The sequence below is a fragment of the Xiphophorus couchianus genome, chromosome 21 (genome assembly GCF_001444195.1).
Source record: "Xiphophorus couchianus chromosome 21, X_couchianus-1.0, whole genome shotgun sequence".
In the NCBI taxonomy this organism is placed as follows: Eukaryota; Metazoa; Chordata; class Actinopteri; order Cyprinodontiformes; family Poeciliidae; genus Xiphophorus; species Xiphophorus couchianus.
The window spans coordinates 6,990,223-7,010,667 of record NC_040248.1 but is presented as its reverse complement, the minus strand read 5'-3'; the positions used below and the strand labels follow the sequence as shown (position 1 = coordinate 7,010,667).

The 20,445-nt window shown below is 41.3% G+C and overlaps 1 protein-coding gene across 4 annotated transcripts in view; it reads left to right on the top strand.

The window, feature by feature from the left end:
- gli3 (GLI family zinc finger 3) overlaps positions 1–20,445 on the top strand; it is a 122,302-nt gene that overhangs the window by 28,637 nt on the left and 73,220 nt on the right. For 3 of the 4 annotated variants that reach the window (XM_028005134.1, XM_028005131.1, XM_028005132.1), the window contains exon 3: positions 20,083–20,328. In XM_028005134.1, coding sequence (XP_027860935.1) covers positions 20,083–20,328 — 246 coding nt within the window. The remainder of the gene's footprint in view (positions 1–20,082; positions 20,329–20,445) is intronic. The other variant, XM_028005133.1, reaches the window with a different exon arrangement.

Here is a 20,445-nt window from a genome sequence, read left to right as displayed (position 1 = left end):
CCAAGGTACATAACAGACAGAGGTCTAAGAAAATCTATCATCCCTCCTCAACCTTCCTGTTATCTGCTGAAAGTCCTGCTCTCTCTCACTCTATTGCAGCTTGAATGAATGGCAGACAAAAATAATCATTAAAATGGTCTAAATACAACACTGGCTCTCTTTTAGAACCTCTGACTTTGCTTTAAAACATTTCATTGGTACTGAAAATAGCTCATTTTGAATCATCTTTCAGTAATATCATCCACACAGAAGAGCACTGTTGTCAGAGCACCCTAGCAGCCCTTACTGGCCAGTCATTAGTGAGGGCTGTTTTTGTATGTGCAACCTGGTAGCACTTACACATGGACTGTTCACTGATTGGTAAAAGACTGGATTTTTGCCCGGTTTGGATTTCACGGTTAATCGAGCTTAAAGTCTTGTGATTCTTTTCCTCAGTTGATTTCTGCTTTAGTTTACATGCTTTTTAATTTTCTTTTGCTTAAAAAGAGCAACAGTAAAAGTCTCAGATGCAAGCAAGTGAAGCTCTGATGGCCATCTTGTCATAGCTTTATGTTGCCAGAGAAATCCCTGGGCCAATACATAGCATAGCTAAAGCGTTTTAAGGAGTAAAATAAGCACATGGATACATTGTAAAAAAAATCTCTTCAAAGAGGGGAGAAGAGGTACACAGAGAGGAGGGGCAGAGGGTTAGATAGAGGAAGAGTGAGGGCCCACCGTCTTTTTAGGCAGCCATTTAAATGATCAACAGTAAATAGAGGGGAATGTCATCTGACAGAAATAAAGTTCCCGTTAACAGCGGGGATGGAAAGTAATTTACAGATACGCTGTCCCCGCCATCTTTGTGCCTCCCAGATAAGGTTTCATTTCAGAAACGGATAGGAGACATTTTCACTTACGGGCCCCCATTCTGGGACACCTGTGATAACAGCTTGTGGACCCCTAATTGAAAATGGGTTTCAAAATGGATTTTCACTTTTCTTCCTCCTTCCTCGCCCCCCTCTCATCCATTCCCTCCCTCCCCTTCCTTCCCTCTCTCATGACGAACTTCCCCCTCTCTGCTCCCCTAACCCCCTCTTTTTTTCCCCCATGGCGTTCCCTTCTCGTTGGCCGCATTGGAAGAACAGGGAGGGAGGGAACGAAAGGGGTCGAGGGGGAGTGCAAATGAAGCATCGGGTGCAGATCATCCCTCAGCCTGTGTCACAGCAATGACGGCCCCATGATCCGTCTTATTAATGAAATCATTGATCACTTGATGGGGCTCATAATCAACTGTTTCTGCACTATGTCCTGCCTCATCTCCTCCTTCCTCCTCCCTCTTCACCTCTGTTCTCCACCTTTTAGACCCTCCTTACTTAAAAAAAATAGAACTAAAACTTTCAAATTTTCCAACATTTTTTGAATTTACTTAAATAGAAAAGTTGTTGGTTGCTTTATGAATTTTGCCTTAAACTACTGTCATTTGTATTTGATCTTTATTTATTTTATGGGGGACCAGAGAGGGAGACAAGACCCCCCTCATGTTACTTTACTATGCCTCTTGGGGCTAATGAGAGAGAACTGATAGATGGATAAAAGACCTCTTGGGAACGCCGCCTGGCCTTATGGGTCAAACAGTCCAGTACTGGAGGTGTTATAGGGCCTGACACTAAACCCTACACAGGAAAACAGGCTTTTATAGTCAACAGACCTATTTATGGTGTGCACCACATACTTCTTCACCGCAATGTGACTATCTTTGTTCTAATACAAACTATTTTTGAGATATATACATTGGCCTTCCTAGTATTCATCTTGACGTTAGAGCCATATATTTTAATGTGTTTTATTTTTTATGATATACCAAGGAAAAGTAGAGTTTAAGCAATAAAATGATGCAAAATGGTACGTGGTGGTGCCACTCTCTTCAACAGAGACAGGGAAGTGGTTCAGAGTTGATGAGAAGAAAGACCTTCTAGGTCTGCAACTTTTAGATGTCTCTCTGGTTCAGCACACCTGGCTACAAAAGCTACAAAGCTTCTGTAGAGCTTGACTGCATTGCTAGTGAGGTGGTTTAGCCATTTAATTCAAGTGTGTAGGAAAAGGGACACATCTAAAAGTTGCAGGACTCTGGCCCTCGAGGAATACAGTTTAAGACCACTCTTCTAGAGGCTACAAAATACTTGAGACTGGGGCGAAGGTTCACCTTCCAGCAGGACAGTGACCCTAAACCAGAGGTGCCCAACTCGATTCCTTGAAAGATACTGTCCTGCAAATCTTAAGGCCTGGACATGAGATTTGCAGCACATACAGTACATACATACAGCACTTGCTTCACTGGAATGGTTTAATATGGCCTATTTAAAGTCTGGACCTAAATCAAATCTGGAATCTATGGCATGGCTTTAATAACATTTGGTTAAATACACTTTTAATTCATTCTGACTTAGCTTAAAGAAAGATTTTCCAAAATTTCAGGCTCTACATTTGCAAGCCTGGTATATTTTAAAAAAAAGACTATACAAAGTTTCTACAAAGTTTTGTGTGATGTGGGGTGAATATGAATGGACACCACACATAAAATGCCAATAAATACATTGAGGAATGTGATTGAAGCATGACAAAATATGAAAAAGTACAAAGAGTTCTTTTGCAAAGGGTTGTATAGCAGAGGCTACCTGTTAGAGTATGGTTTGTAAAATCCCCACATGCACGCAAACTTCACTGAGAAGCCATGGCCATTTCATGGACCTCTGCACTGAAGGCAATTTCCTGCAGCAGCAGGGAGACAGACTTTGGCAGAGCCACCTCTCGGGGGCCCGAGGCGCAGGATTAGCTTAGCCTCGCTGCCACGCAGGGCGGAGGGGGAGCTTCAGCTGGCCAGCTCAACTCCAGCCCTGCCTAGCCTCTCATGTCTGGCGCCCTTCCGCCTGCCCAGATCCGCCTGCCGGGGCCCCCTTTGCTCCCTTCACCGCTGGAAGATGCACATAAGCCACTTGCCTGAAGACTTCTGCAGACTGTGGAGATGCCGCCAAAGCTTAGCTGTGGTGGAATTGTACATTTGCTCTTTATTGCTTAGCTGCTCAGCCTACTTGTTGTAGGACATGTCTGGCTTCAGAACTAAATGAAACTTCAAAAATACAAAACACCATACCCATTTTTATCTTTCACTCAGTCCAACAGAGACTACAGAGACTGGAAATATATTGCAACAATGACATCGGATTGAGAAAAATACATTTGTTTGTGTGTTGGTTAGAAATTCGTCTTTTACATGGTTTGTTTAAACCATTCTAGTCAATGATATTATTTGATGGCCAGTCAAAGATGGGTTTAAAATTCGTATTTTCTTAGCAGGCTGTGAAAGACAGACACCAGCCTCCATGCAGTCTTGCAAGGATTAAGTGGATGGATCAATGTTGTCTTAGCATGGGTTAGTTGTATCCACATTACTGATTTAGGTTGAACTCTGCCAGGGCTCCCTCTTGTCAACAACCCTGTTTGTGTTCACGAATTAGTCTTATTGTGCAGTTGTGTGGATCGTTTGGTTTTTCCAAAAGATGTGGATCTGTTGGCACTGAAGAGTCAGGTACACTAAGTCTAAGGTTCTCAACTAGAGAAAAGGTGGACTCCTCCCCACAGGTTAGGGGTCTCTGCCTGAAGTGGTGGAGCTCAAGTGTCTTGTTTACAAGTGAAAGACAGGATGGGATCTTGTCTGCAGTATTGTGGACGGTGCTTTGGTCTGTCATGGTGACGACACAACCTGGTGACATAACCTTCCTCTGTAAGGTGGCCAGTTTCTTCTTTCGAAGGCAAAGAGCTCCATCAACTAGGGAGGGCTCAGAGTAGACCTTCTTGGAAGGAGGGGAAAACTGGGTAGAACCAGAACTCTCTGGATATGTTGCATCCAACTCTTTGAGAGTCCCCAGAATGAGCCTGGACTGTGTTGTTGTTTGGTCCAGCAGGGAAATCCTTACATCCCTTTGACTAACACCTCAGATAAGCATGAGACAATGGATGAATTGATGTTATCTTAGCTTGTTTTTCTAGCACAGTTGTCGTTCTGTGATACTAATAGAGAGCTGATTAAGTTAAAATTTATGTTTTGAGAATGTATATCAAAGAATTGAAATTAAAGACAATCTAAGAGTTATTTTCACTATGCTAATAACTCCTCAGAGGAACTTGGGGTAGATTTCAAAGACAGACTAAGAACCAAAAATGCCTGAGGGTCTAAGGTCACTTGGGTCAAAAGCTACAACCATCTTCTTTACTACACATCAGCTGATAGGCCATCTATTCAATCTACCATCCTGCTTCTGCAAAATCTGCTGTTCTGCTGCATCCTGGTGCCCTCAGAGGGGCTCAGGGGCAACCAATGACCCCATAAACCCATAAACCAATACAGCAGGGAAACAGCAGTTGATTATTCTACCATCCTGTCCATTTGTTGACAGGCATCAGTAGCTTCCCTCCCACTAAGGGGGACAAAGCAGGAGTGTCCTGATCCTGCCTGGAGGATTCATTTTGTTGTCTTTTTCTTGCCGTCCTCCCTGTTGTCTTCAATTGCCCTCTGCTTCTTAGTACTAGTGGGGTTCTCAGATAAATGGACTTAGAGGATGACAATAAAGCAACAATAAATTTCCCGAGATCCTTTTCTTTTGCTTTTTTTAGTTGAAGACGAACATTTATTGCATTCAAATAATAAAACTACTATATAAACAGAAATAGCTGAATAGAAGTTTTCTTTATGGTGTATAATTAGTTGCCATACTGGATCCAAAGTGGAAACAAAATATTTTAAAGTTGTTCATCAGTTGTCATATTTCCTATGTACCTTTGTACTTTGCTGCTACAACACCTTTATTATTTTCCTGTTGTATATTTGCTGATGTGTTTGGGGACATTGTCATATTGATGACCCAGTTTAGGCCAAACTTCAGCTGTTGAACAGATGGCCCCATATTTGACTCCTTTTCACAATGAACTCCTCTATAATTCCATGAGTGCAAATTTATGGAGAGCCATTGTAGTCATTAATGATAGGCTTTTCAATGTTACCAAGAATCTAATAAACTTAGTCAGAAGTGCTGGATGCTATTTATTTAGTGTCAATACTCATTAATAAGCAGCATCAGGTGTTTAATGAGGTGCCACCTAGTGCTCAGGCATCAACGAAATACCCAGTGGCACTTAAAAAAAACACTTGGTGACATTTGATTCTTTCTTTGAGGTCATTGATGATGTCTTTCCACCCTGGTGTTAAAACAAAAATGTATCCCTCAGAGTAGCAAACCACAAAATATGCTGCTTTTATCGAGTTGGTCACATTTACTGATGAGAAATAAATCAGTTGTAAAGCCGTACTTTATTTTTCCCTTGACTGGTGATAGGCTGCCTTAGATTACACAAGATTTTAAGAATCAAATAAACAAAACATTAACAAGCAAACAATACCAGACTATTTGCTCTTTGGTAGAAGTAGTGTTGTTTTTAAAAAGTTACAAAAATATGAAACACAAAAGAAACAGAGGATAAAACATGATCCTTAGTAAAGCACATTTGTAGAAACTACAAAAATGTATCAAGATATATTGAAATAATTCGATTCTAAATTTAAGACAGGAACTGCCTGAAAGATCTAATCACAACTATCATCGCAATATGAGTATTCACAAGATAGCAACAACAAAACAAAAATGCTTGGATGCAATACTTGGTAAGCTTTAAAAGTCCCATGCATTAAAACTCTGGCTGCTTTCAGTGACAAAGAACCTAAATGAAGAAACAATGTGGAGATACAAACAAAAATGCTTAGTGAGGAAAATGTGGTTCATTTGCAAAGTATATTGTCGGTGGAATATTCAGCATTAGCAGCAAAATGTCATGTTTTTCTAAATAATGCAGCGTTAATTTGAAAATGTGTTTTTCACCTGAAGGAGGCCGTTTGATTCAGGCCAAACCAACCAGATTAAAACAAGACATGCTTTCATATTTGAAGGAGCAAAAGGCCCTACGCCCCCTAATCTCTCTCCCCTGACCTCCACAGGTCCCGCGGGCCTTAACTCTCACCCTGCTCACCGCTCCCTCTGTTCCCTCTCCCTTTTCCCCTCACAACTCTCTCCCTCGCAGTGTGAAAGAGGAGCCAGGATCAAAGGCCATAAACCACGGCAGTGATTTCTGGTGATTGATTAGAAGCAGAGGTTGAGAAGGAGCAACTCTCTCCTCTCTTCCACCTCTTCCCACCCTCTGCTCCGGTGCTCGTATTCTCCCAGGACTTTTGCAAATAGCTTGGGCTTTAAGTGTGAAAAAGTGCTGCCAGGGCTTGGCAGATGGAGCCCAGAAACACATCCTTGGCCAGTTTTTCCTGCCCTCTTTCTTCGATGGCAGAGCAGAGCGTTGTCCGTTGATAAGAACCATTTGTTGTCTCGTTCAGATCTGGGGAGGGACAGTGTAATCCCCTCACCCTGGTCTGTGCTTCAAGCTGGAGAAAAAGAACTGAGGAGAAGGAGAAGAAGGAGGAGGAATTGATTTTCAGAGCGAGGGCATGTGGAGAATTGAACTCAGATGTGCAGCAAAGAAAAGCTCCACTCGTGGGGAAACAAATGTCTGTTGCTTACAGCACGGGGGCTGTGCAGTCTAAACTTGAGCAAGTCCTTCTAATGTTAATTGCATAGTTGTCTTTCATTATTTTCCCCCTCCATCCCCTCCTGACCTGAGGACAACTTTGCCTGGAGGCCTTTCGACGAGCAAGTGGTCCTGTAAAGGCATTTTAATGGGCCCAGGCCACTCAGCGGCGCTGAGATTAGCGCTCGGACCAAATCTTTCCACATGCTTGCTTTTGCACAATTACACCCGCGCCTCTTTCTGCGTTTTACTGATCTCACCTGGAGCTGCGAGTCTAATGATGTTCAGAGTGTGGGGCCTTGCAGCGACAGCTCTGGAGTTGGGGAGATGTGTCTCATGTCAGACTTCGCGCCAGACAGGCTCCAATGAGGAAGAGAGAAAAAGAGAGAGAGGAGGAGGAGGAAGAAGAAGGGGTTGAGAGTTTTCTCATCACAGATGGAGTGAAGTCAGAACAAGAAGAGCAATTCTCCTACGGTTTTGTTTTTCCTCTGTGGTATTTAAAAAATGATTGAGAGCATTTTTGAGCATTATGGAGGATCTCATTACGCTCCTAAAAGCTTTTTATCTGTCCACATGCTCCCAGATATGTACACAAGCATTATAGGCTGCAAAAACTCCCATCATGCATGCATGCAGATGTGTTCCTTTCCTCCCACTTTCCACGACTCGCGCACTCGTCACAGCTGCAGGATGGGCCGGTGTTATTAACTGTTGGGCGACCTCATGACTTCATCTTCAGCGCAGTCAGAGGCGGCTCACATTATATGTCTCTGCTCGGCTCAATGGGCTCTTTGTTCTGGCCTGGCTCTGGAGCAGCTCAGCGTGGAGCTGCGTGAGTCCAACAGTCCCACTGCGGCTCAAAGGGGAGGGAGAGGTAAAGATGTAGGGAGGTAGTGGAAGCAGATAGGGCAGGGAATTTGAGGGAGACGAATAAGGGGGGGAGATGGAAGGTGATTGAGGAGATTTGGGCAATACATGGGAACTGGGAGAAGGCCTGAGAGAACCAGGAGTGTGAACATGGAGCAAGAGTGACTTAAAAGGAATGAATAAAAGTAAAAATGGGATGTGATGAGGTAAAATAGGCATAGGAAGTATAGAGATGTGGGAGACAATAGGTGAATCCCAACACAGCACTTATTCTTTTTAGTTCTATATTATTATTAGTGTTTCTACACCCGATCTGAGCTCAATCCAAAATTATTAAAATAAATAACTTTTGCTGAAGTCAGTGATGGAGAGACAGATTCCTTTGGTGAGATTGACAGGAGGGGTCACATATGAGGGGAGCTTATTACAGAGGAGGGACAGGAAAAGGAGGGGAGTGTTGAAACACGAGGTATGACAAATAAAAGAGCGGAATGAAAAGGTTACGACATTGAGCTTAACAGGTATTTATTATGAAACTATGGGATTGTATGAGATACACACAACCTGATAACGTTCATAAAGTGCCATAGTATTAGATTGTTTTAATATATAAAACAAAGGTGTGAAAACGTAAAACAAGATGCAAATAAGAATATTTGAAAGTAGATGGAGCTATTAATCCTGCTAGTAGAAAGTTATACTTACTGCCATAATGTTGATTGTTAAACCTTTACAGATGTGTGAAAACATTTTTGCCTCAGCTCTGCTCTTTTTGCTTTTATGTCACACTTACATATCTGACATCATCAAGCAAACTTTCATATTAGATGCAGATTTCAACTTATTATTTCACATATTTAGGAAAAAAGCATCAAGAATCCCTATGTGTCCCCAGGTGGTCTGTGACATGTGTATAAGGTGTGTTACCGCGCGTTGACTGGTCTGCTTCAGATGAAGTATAGATGAGCCTTAATTCATCAAAGCATCAAAATGGACTCTCGTTGACGGAGTCACATGACAAAAATTGTGTCATATTATTCGCAGGGAGGCTGGTTTTTATATCCACTTGCTACTTTTGAGAAGTTATGAACATTTGCACCATTTTTCACAAAAAAAACTTACAAAAATTGTTCAATAGCGTAAGACTCCTGGATGGAAATTTCAATGTTGTTGTCGACATGGGAAGCTGTCCACAGCTTTCTGTTTGGCTTCAGATGACGCATTGGAAAACCTTTAAAGGAGATAATTCAGATGTTGTGACATGAGGCTCTGGGAAGCTATTATCATTAATAGTTTTTTACCTGAAGAAGAAATGTATAATTTTTTCTTCAGCTTGTAGAAGTGAGAATAAATCCTCACAGACTTGTCAGACAGCAGGCCCTAGCTAATTAAAACATATTCAATTATCACAAACTGAAAATATACATATCTACAAAGATGTATTAGTGGACGTTAGATATCTGTGTCTTCACAAGAGATTGTTGTTGAGTTGTTTTATTCAGTCCAGATAGATGAATTATGTTGTTGGAGGCTGAATCAGTCTATATCAAGACCGATGAGATGCAATTTTCTCGTAACAAAGTCATGATCTTCCTAAAAGTTTCCCAGCGGTCGATTTTGACCTTTTAAATCAGGGTCGAGATTTTGGGGAATTCCTCTCATTCAGCACTTATATACAGCTGCCTGACAGCTTGTAGTAACAGGTGGTGGAAAGGGAATGCTGCCTAGTTATACACATTATCAGAGAAAACCCTGAGCTGAAACTTCAAAAGGGAAGGAGTAGGGTTGATGATGAATTGTATTATGTTTAAAACCTTCATCTTTTAAAAAATCTGACGCATATAGCCACTATGAGACAATGGTGTTTTGACAACCTTTGATTAAAAAAAAGTTGGAATTAGTTGGAATTACTATAAAATATAAAAATATTGTTGAAATGCTGTCATATCCATTATTTTATATTTATTTTGTTGCAAAAGGGATGTGTTTGCTAATATACTGACTACAGAATAATTACTAAATAATTTGTTTTCAAAGTAAGACTTGCAAAAAATGCAACATTTCTAATTTCAAAATGTATTCTTTGAGAAACAAAAAGTTAGCTGCAAGGAAAGCAGTTGCAAACACACTTTTTATTAGGAGTGAAGGGTTGAGTAGTTTGGAAAGTGTTTAAAATAAAACAGAATGTGTCATTTAATTTTACTAGTTAGGAGGAGTTATTTGCAAACAAGATTTTCTCTTTAACTTCTGACAGTATCACTGAACTTTTCGAAAATAAAAACATACTAATAATAAGTGATCATCTATTTTTGTGCTCAATCATGTCATCAGAACACACTTGGTGCAAAAAGGATGAATCTCTTAGTGGTGTCTCACTTGAAATGCTGGGAACTTTTCTGGGAGTTTTTACAGTGCAGTGGTGTGAGAAACAGGATTTTGAGATCACTGATTGGATATTTTATGCCCTGGTGCTCCCTTGAATCATGCATGACTTTACACACAATTTAAGGCTTTTGCTCATCTTCTGAAATGACGATTCAAGAGAAAGAATTTCATGTCCGTTCAAAGCTTTTCTCACACCCTCTTCTCACCATAACTTGTTGAAACAAAAAGATTTTGCTTCACATGATAACTATCTATCTATAAAAAAAATTATTGTTAGATTTAACTTATTTATAAAACATTTGTTCTGCCAATTAGTGCAATAAAAATTCCAGATACACAACTCTCACTTAAATTCTTTCACAGGGTCTTTATTTAACACTTTTTTACATTCTTTAACTTATTTTCAACCTCTAGCCTCTTTCTACTACATAGCAGCTAAATCAGAGATTTCCCTACTGGCTGCAAACACAGTAATGAAGTCCTCTATGTTTAGCATGCAATTTTAAGGGGGAGTGACTTTAACTAAATCCTATTTAGAAAGCAAACTCCTTTGATGTCACAATTCCTGCAAGTGTCATGTGTAGATTTTTTTTAGCACAAGCGACTGGTAGCTAAAAAAAAAAGGTTCATTGTGAGGTTTACTAAAGGTTTCAATGACTTTGTGTTATTGTAGGACTAATACATTTATTTCAAATATTGCCAGAGGCTTAACCCCCCCCCCCCTCCACACACACACACACCGCTAAGTAACCTAGTATATGCCCAGAACAACCCCTCGCTGTGGGAAGAGGACGGAGGAGTCAGTTGCGTCCTGTTATTTTTATGGCATTTGGCTTGTAGTTTGGAATTCCAATTGTCATGCTCTCTGGTAAAAAGGCCTTATGTCCAAATGTGATGGGTTAAAAACTGTAAGCGTTACCAGCTGCAGCATCAAAGCCCCGGGCATGCTGTTCGTTTAACCCAGATCCGTCACACTCATGTGCAGCCCCCGATTCAACTTGTAATGTAGACATTCAGCAGGAGGCACTAAACTGAGACCAAAGTAGATTTATAGGCGTGAGGTGACTCCCAAAGCTCACTACCTGTGATATGTCAAAGATCATGGATGTGCTAAAATACAGTACCCTGCAAAAGTATTCATGACCTTTGAACTATTCCACATTTTGTAATTTTATGAACAGTTTCCATTTTAGTTTCGTCTGGACTTTTGTGATTGATTATTAGAACGTAGTGCTCCATTTGGAAGAGAGACTAAAATTATACATGGCTTAAATATCTGCAAAGTACGACTTAGAGATGCATTTATCCCCCTTTACTTCAAAGCTCCTTAGTACAAATAAGTGCAACCAATTATATAACTGTCATATCTTTACTGAATCCATCATCCGGCAATGGTTTGGCACAACAGAAAGTCTAACAAAAAATTGCTATTCACTGAAAATGTTAGACTGGGTCATGAGAGAACTGCTCGAGAGGCTCAAGGTACAGTAACTATGAAGGAGTTGTACAGATCAACAGCTCAGGTAGTAGTAGACGTCACAACTATTAGTCAGGCACTCCAAAAATTTTGCATTTGTGAAATAGTGGTGAGAAGAAAAGTTACCATTAAAGAAAGAAAGTAGAAGTCCAGTTTGCAGTTCACTAAAAGCCATTTATGGGTTCAGAAAAAGTATGGAAGAAGGTGCAATGGCCTTTTCCCGCAACATGCAGAACATTTTTGAATGTAGCAATACTGGTTAAAAAAAAGGGTAGAGATTCACATTCTACCAGGACAAACACTTGAAATGTATAACTAAGAAATGATTTACATCAAAGAATATTTATGTAAGAATGGCCTAGTCAAAGTCAGACACTAATCCAATTGAGAATCTGCAATAAAACTTAAGTTACGTTCACAGACAAATTCAGTCAGATTGACTGAGACTGAGCTATTTTTCAAAGAAATGAGGCCTAAGACTTTATTTTGTAGATGTCCAACACTAAAATCCTAATAAAATATAATGAACTTTGGGATTGTCGTTAAACTTTGCAAAAGTCCAAAAGTTATGTACACATTTGCAAGGGACAGTATGATTCATATAGCTTCTTGAATGGGAATCAGTATGGATTTACCCTGACAAACCTTGGAATACATCAAATATGAATTTAGCCAAGATCTATCACTCTACCAGCTTTAAATAGACTAAGAGTATTTTAGATTTAAAAACTGTTTTAAGAGTTAGTATAATAACTTTCTAATTAGTATCTCAAACTTTAACTGCAGTTTATGGAGCTTCACTAACAGGTGTGAGACACAATCAGCAGCAACAGGGCTGGCAATAAGTAGCTTGGACACATCTGAATATCCACAGACTTAATCACCGTGGAAGGCTGAGAGAGAGAGAGAGAGAGAGTCCACTTCAGACTCACCAGTCATTGATAAAGTGCTTAGCAGCAGGAAAATTAATGAATCCGGCCTGACTGGTTGGGAGTGTTGGGGGGTGGTGGGAGTTTAGGGTTGATGGGGAGGGAAAAGGAGGAGGGAGGGTGTGTTCGGGAGGGTAATCCTGTTCCAGCTAAATGGCTGATCCCTCTCATTCCTCAGATATCAAATGTCAAAAGTTAAATTAGCCTGCTAGCCTCAGATACGAGTTAACATGCTTTTAAACGGGCCGAGGGGCGGTGATTCCTGCCCCCTCTGGGATAGTGGGCAGGTACCTTTGAAGTGTCTAATTATCCAGCTCCAACTAAGTGTAGGCAAACTATCCTAATGGGAGAATTTGTGTCTCAGTTGGCTGCAAGAAAAAGCTGTTAAATGAATGTATATTTTATCAGGATGAACGCACAAGGTCATGTTCCTGTTTTACCAGAATATTCAGATTGATATTTGTAACTTTTTAAAGGTTGCGTCCTTTCACACTGACAGATGGAAAGTCCACTATGTTTTGCATCACATTTGATGAGTAGAATCATTTTTTCTTGTCAGGCCTAACTGCTGGCTCTGGATCCCTTTGCCTTGGCTGGAAATCCATTTCTCTTGGCGAGGCCTTCCTAATCTGAGTGCCACAGACTTGGTTCGCATCACTTTAGTTTCAGAAGCGGGATTCCAGTGCTGAGATCCAAAAGAAAACTGGCCCACTGTGGTGTCATGGGCGCACTGTCTGGAATGACCCTAAAAAGACCCACTATTGTCGATATCACTCTGCCCTTGCAAAAAAATTATGTTACATTGTTACGGTGGACAATATAAGTGATCAAGGAGTTTAGACAGCTGGCTTGTCACAGAACTACTAATGCAGTCGACCAGAGCTCTAAATGGCATCTTCCTCTCTAAAGCTTTGATCAAATGCATCTCTTAGCGTTTGATTTGTCAAAGAATGCAGGCCAAGATGCCCTTTGAGTAGCAAAACCTTAAAAGCTGTAACTATCAGAGGTCAAAAAAAAAGAAGAAAGAAATGCATCAGGGCACATTTTCAAGTCGAGGCTATCAGCCCTCTCACTGCAATGCTCATTGCTCCCTCACAATGTGGCCCTGATGAAATGGTCGTGGGGTTTCGGGCCGCTCTATGGTGGGCCTGTGCCCCTAATGGGTGAATGAAGGGCAGTGAGGGAGCAGGCGGAGGCTTGGGAAAGACACAACCCCGCTGTGAGGTTGATTTGAGATGAGTGAAGGGAAAGAAGGAAGGAGTCAAGCAGGCTTTGATTTAGCCCCTCCCCCGCCCCAGGGGTTGGAGACTGGTACTGTGAGATGCTGAGCTCTGGGTGCGTCCCCGAAGACCCCCGGCGGCACAGAGAACAGGATGGTGGGTTGTGGAGTAAAGAGGGTGGGGGATGTGGGCTACTGAGAGCCAAATTGAGATGTGGGAGTCATCAAATTTGCCTAGATGAATATTGAGGAGGGCATTTGTGAATGCTGTGCGGGAAATCAGTAGCTGACAAAAGACTACTAACCAGAAGAGGGACCTTATTTAATTCTCTCTACAATTTTGCCAAACATCACTCATGCATTGATGGGTACAAACCCCGGGATGGAGTCAGACATCAGTTCAAAGTTAGATAAAGTTCTCCAAAACATTTTTATAGATGATTAACAGCTGACCTCACTGCAAAAACACAACTCTTACCAAGTATTTTTGATCCATTTCTTAGAACACTTGAGATAAGACAAAACTAACAAGAAACTTTTCAGAAAGATATAGGAGCTTAGTATCTTGCTAAAGAGTTACTTGTAAGTTAGTTTTATCTTATTTCAAGTCCACAAATATATTAGGGTTTTGTATTTTTTGCAGTGCTGTCTTTGGATATCATAACAATTATGGCAGAGTGGGTTAAGTTACTGTTTTTTCAAGAAGGTGTTTGGAAGTCACTCTTTTTAGTGAATTATAAGAAGCACCGTCAGTACTCTGTAACCTCCACAAAATGCATACCTGTTGTAAAAACGGCAGTAACCGTCTTGTAATACTGAGCTAATCGTCCGAGGAGTTGATCAGGAAAAAACTCGCACAATTGCACTAATCCCCAATCTTGCTGGCTGTTGTTGGTTTGGTACAGTCCGTCTTATATCAGCCCGCACTAATCGTGAATGATTCCCTCTGTCTTTAGCGGCCCTGCCAGAGCCGGTGAATCAGGTACGTAAAGCCTAAGCCGCTTGGAGAGGTGCTCTTATTAAACTCTAGCCAGCTGCTGGAATTTTTCTTCCCCCTCTCATTGTTGATTGGGGGAGTCTTGAGTCTTTCCCTGGAGTTGATTTGCAAGAGAAAGGAAGAAAAAGGAGCAAGAGATTATTGCACAGGAGAAGAGCTTTGAAGAAGTGTTTTGTGATTTCACTGTATATCCTCCACCTTTCTCCATGTGATCCTTTAGCCAAAACATGTTTTCAGAAGTTAGGAGGTGGAACTCCGATTATGTCTGTCTTTGTCTCTGAGAAAGACTCTTGGGGGTGATTGTAGCTTGCAGTAGCCCCTTCTAGACCTCTGAAAAATATAAGTTTTAGACGTTGGTCGAATACTTTAGAGTTAAGGACAGACTATCACGCGGAGGATGTGTAAGAAAAGTTCTTCTTTTTAGCCTGTGCCTGTGGACAATTCCTTCAAAACAACAACGTTGAGGGTTTGTTTCACGTTTGTTTCACGTTTGATTGATTCCCAATGAGCTCCCTTAGCCAAAACCAGTTTGTGCCATAGTACTTTTAGAAGATGGAAGGTGAAACTCTGTTTTTGTCTGGTTTTGTCCCCGAGAAAGGATTTTGGGGAAATTGTAGGATGCAATGGCGCTTTTGTAGACCCCTGAAAAATTAAAGTCCTAGACTGGAAGGCAAGGCGGATGCTGGAGAGTTAAAGACAGATTGTCATGTGGAGGATGTTTAGAACCAATCCTTCTTCTTAACCTTTGCCTCTAGAAGATTCCTTCAAAACAATGAGGATGGGGTTTGGTTTCACTTTTGATTTGTCTAAATTGGCTGGAAACTCTTAACTTTAGCCCCTCTTATCCTGGAGCCCAACTCTTTGAGGCATTGGCCCCACTCCATATCTCATTATCTCTTTCAAACTTTCATTTTGTCATTGCACCCACGCACTCTTTCATACTCCCCCCCATTAGAGGCAATACATTGAGTTTTCTCGAAAGGTATTTGAAACAGAATCTTACAATAGAGACTGCAGATGAGGGCGGGGGGCAGTGGAGAAACCTGGGTTTTAGGGTTTAATGAGTGGCCTGCTGGGGGTGAAAGAGAGATAGAAACCAAGTGAGCGAGAGCAACAGAGAGTGCATTTGTGGAGCGTTAGAGGGAAAGGAGAAAGAATCGTAAGGGAGAAAGAATACAGGAATGAAGTACCAGGTACCATTATAGTGGCAAAGAAAGCTGCTGAAATACTAGAGCTGGGGCGTGTGCTCTGATCAGGACGGCAGTGAGCACAATTACCTTCTTTTCAAATCCTTCAGTGACACTGCGGGAGGAAGGAGGACTTTGAAACTTGAAAGGCAAGAGCTCGCTTTCAACCTCAAACGCGAGCAGGAAAGGGCTCTGAAATTTGTTCAGTGCTCCCCATCCACCATTAGCTTGTTTCTTCCTCTCGCCTCCAGGCATTTAAGCGCTTTTTGAAAAGATGTTAAGAAATTCAATCACCATAGAGAGAGAGAGAGCGGGATAGTTCTTTTTTTTCAGTATATTTTTTTTTAAGGCATGCTTTCCTCTGGTCCACAGAGGACCGGCCTGCTGCTTTTGTGTTATGTACTGAATAGACCTGCAAACTGGTAGAGGACTGGATGCAGTAACCCTGGGAAAACAGGGAGGAAATAAAAGAAGAATCTAAAATGAATGAAGGGAAAAGGGAAGGAATCTGTTGGGCAGATGGTCAGAAGTTAGAAAAAGGTTGCATGGTTAACTTTAAATTTATAAAAATTTAATACGTTTACGTCTGCTCTGTCTTCATCAGATGTGCTGGTAAAAGATATGTGGTTGATATCCGATCCCTGGTTTTTGTAAAGCTTTTCCTTGCCGTTTCCAGTTTTAGCCAACTTCAACATCTTTTTAAGATTCATTAAAAACTGTCATAATAGTCATCATGCAATCAGTGACCATAAAACCATTTCTAGGATCCTATAGTGGCAAGTAGCATATTTAGTGCACTTTGCTAACAGTAAAAATCATATTTCTCTACAACAGAGGTCAGCAAGTGGTGGACTGCTGTCAGGTATTGGATACAAAGTAGGTCTTGACTCAGATTGATTGGGGTTATATATAGAAATGAGTTTTAATTTGTGGAACTTTTAGACTTGTGTTCATTTCTATTGGCATGGGGTCAGTTATCGATTAAAAGTTTACGACTCAAAGGTTGGAAGCAGAGCAGCTTTGCTTGAATATGTTCAGTGTTTCCTATTATCTGCTGAGGTTGGCTTCAGGTCAGTTCACTCTCTCACCAATTCAACAATTCATCCCTAAATCAGGTATGAGTTCACATCCTGTGGCAGACCACTTCTTTTGTTCTGCTGAAAAGAAGCAATTAAAGCTGCTAACGTATGAAATTGTGAAGGAGTAAACTGATGGTATTTTGTAGCACTCTAAATGAACAGCCTACATGCCCTAGTAGATTAAACAATTTCCTTTTGCAAAACTGTTTGTACAGCTTTGTTTTTCGTCTTGGTTTCTTTTTAAACATCACACTGACAGTGAAAACGTGGTTTTCCTCCCTCAGTAGAAACAATCTCTACGTTGAAGGGGGTTGTGTTTTGCATTCACTGATTGAAAAAAAGTTTGATTTTTGAGGATGTTGGCATATTTTTTTTTTTACAGATTCTCAACATGTTTCACTGGTACAAAAGGTTTCCTTGAGCAGCCAGAAGCAGCACACAAGAGAAATCCGTGAACGAGAGCAGGTCTGTTCCACCAAGACGTCAAGGAGTTAATTGCCCCTTGTGCTGCAGAGTGTTTGTTTAACCATTTAAGGTTCTATGAACTGCTGTAATGAAGCCCCTGAAGGTGGTATATGGTGGAATGATGAACCCTCCTCCTCGGGGGGATGGAGGGTGGAGTGTGACAGTGCTGTGATTGAACCGTTTGCCGCTTGACCTCACTTGTTATGTTTGAATAGTGGTGGGGGTCACGACTGAAGAACAAGAAAGTTGCGAGTAACGAGGAAAAATCTAAACAAACTAGAAAGCCTTTCTTTTAACAAAGCAGTTAAACTGTAACTCCTGTAGCTCACAAACACACTCTGATGAATCTATTCATATAAAAGATTTAATATCTGCTTAAAATATAATAAAATGAAAAACCCAGCTCATAAATATGTAGCCAGTCTACTTTTGCAGCTAGAATTGTAGATTTTCTGCATAAGGAAGTGCTGGGAATACACAGCAGGAGCCGTGCTGCACACAGCTACGTGCACGGTCTCCCCTTTCCTGCACGGTCTACAGTCCCGACTTCCTCAATCCATGTCAGGAGATGAACCCAATTTCAAAATCCCTTTATGTTAATATTGCGCTTTGCAAGCACAGACCTATTAATCCAGCTTTAACCGTATAAGTTGCATTATTCCCCTTAATAAGATCACTGGCTGTGCAGTATAGGATTAAATACTTATATCATAACTGACACTGTCATTTCCCGCGGATGAGAGTGACTTGCTTCTCTCCGGCTGTCAGTTCCGCATTAGGAATCCTTGAATCCGCTGCCAGGGCTGCGCCAGGGCACGGCTGGCCCCGGATGCAGGTAATGGATGTGGGAGAGTGAGGGGAATAAAAAGCGGGACCCCTCGAGCTGCTCCTCCTGCTCTCTCCTTGCCTCTTTCAATCTCATTCTCTAGTCCTTTCTGATTGCTTCTCTTTTTTCCTGTGAAGTGGCAACTCTCTGCAGTGCTTAAGGTGGCGCTCTTTCATCTGGCCCTCTGCCCTGTTTCTAATTGGCAGTTGGATTGCTGTTATGTTGCAGCGGATTGTGGGGGAAGGCTGCTAATACTACAGAACCTCTGGCGCCAGTGGAGGGGCATTTTGCCAGGTTCTCAGTGAGGGACATTAATGTTGGAAAAGGAAAGCTGGAGCATTGATGACCAGCATCCTTAATGATGAACTCACTTTAACTTAAAACAAGGGCTGAACATGTGGGGGATTTACTGGAAGCTAGTGAATGTTGCTTAGGGGAAAAAGTAAAGTTAAAAGGTTTTACTACTTGTTCATGTTATTGTTATTTAATTCTTGCAATTATTTCCAGTTTGAAACAGAACTTGCTTTTCAAATTCTAAGTTGGGTTAGTTGTTTTTGAACAAACTAATCTACTAATCATAAAAATCATCAATTGTCAATATTTTATAGACATTGGACCCCTGGTGTTTACGATGTTTAGGAATTACAGTCGACAGCAAGTAGCTGAAATCTGTAGATGATTGAGATCCCTTCTTAAAATTCTTATAACTGCTATTTTAAGATATATTAATATGCACAGTGGAAACTGTCCTTGTTTTAACTTAGTTTTTTTTTAATAGTGGAAACTGTCTTAGGACTGAGGTAGACGTTAATGCCAACAGTCTGTTCTTTCGACTAGAGCCAATCAGTACCAAAGAAAATAAATGACGCTCCAGGATTGGCTGCTTTGCAAACGCAAACTAAGAGCGTGTCAAGCAGCTTTGTTTTCTTGGATTTTATCTTATGCCATTTTACAGATGAGTCTCACCAATGTTGGAGTGTTGTAGAAGCAACTGCTTTGAAGTCCTCGTAAGTGTAACTGCTTGAACTATGACTATTTATATCTTTCTTAAAAAGATAATTAACAGAGTTAATTTGCTTTTAAAAACTGCTCCTTGTAAATGTATCTAATTTAAATTGAAATAATAAAGAGTCCCAGACATGCCACGGCACTTTTAGAGAAAGTATCAAACTACAGAAAAGACTAATGCTAATACCAGAAGGTTAGCTGACCTTTGTACACATCAGTTCAGAGGCCATGCCGAGGGTCAAAGACCATGTCTTTTTGGGGGAGTTAAGGCTCTGAGCTCAACTTCACCTTTATCCCGATTACATGGCATGCTGAGGATCATACAAAGACCCCATGTCTCTCTTTTTTTCTCTCTTTAGACAAAAAACATTCTGTTAAGAACTGATGGTAAGGGGGATGCTCATACAGTTTAAAATGCCTTCCTTTTCTTTTAAAGTCTGCTTCTAAAAATAGCAACTTTATCCTTTCAGTAGGCTCTTTTTTCATCTGTAAAATTTTAAAGTTTGAGTGTGCGCAGCTCGTAAATTTGATTGGCTAACGTTGACATATGTATATATACCCAGAATGCTCTGCACCTTTGCTTAGTGTTACTATTGTTGTCTGAAGACATGCACTACTCCATCTCAAAAATAACCAATCAGAGCTACGTGAAAGGTCTTAGTGCTGTCAATCAATGCAGTGTACATAATGCTCAATGTGCTAATGGTGGAGAAGCAACTTAGTATTCCAGGAAAACCATTTACCCGCCATCGCCGGTGGCTTTGCTAACTAGACTGATCATTCTTTGCTATCTTTAAGAAGCTATAGTGTAGCAGAGAGCAAGGGGGAGGATTTGAGCAGCACATACACAATCCTAATTGATGGCGCTAAGACCCTCCTTCTGGCTCTGATTGGTTGTTTCTAGGGAGCACTGGGAGATGGCAAATGAGCTCAGTTTTTTTCTCAGATTATCTGTCTCTTACCATGCTGTCCAGTCATAATGAGAGTTACCTGAAACATCCCTTTTCTCCCTTTCCCCTTGTGTTTCTTCATTCTGGCAGAAGATGAGAGTTCGGGGACGCCATACCACCGTGAGAGACGCAATGCCATTAGCTCCCAGGCCCAGACACCCGGCGCCCTCGACAGAACCGTGAATGAGGAACCCTCCACCTCCACAGAGGAACGCCCGTCCCTGCTCAAGAAGGAGCTGCACAGCTCCCTGCCCCATCTGTCTGACCATGCTCTGCCATACAGGGGCACGCTGTTTGCCATGGACCCCCGTAACGGCTACCTAGACTCACACTACCGTAAGTCTACAGGCCTTCCAAAAGTTGGGAACTTAGGAAACTTTACCGCTCAAGGGCGCGTTTGTAGCGTTCTAAATGCTGAGGCTAGCTTTGCTTCCTTACTGTAGGTGAAAGGCA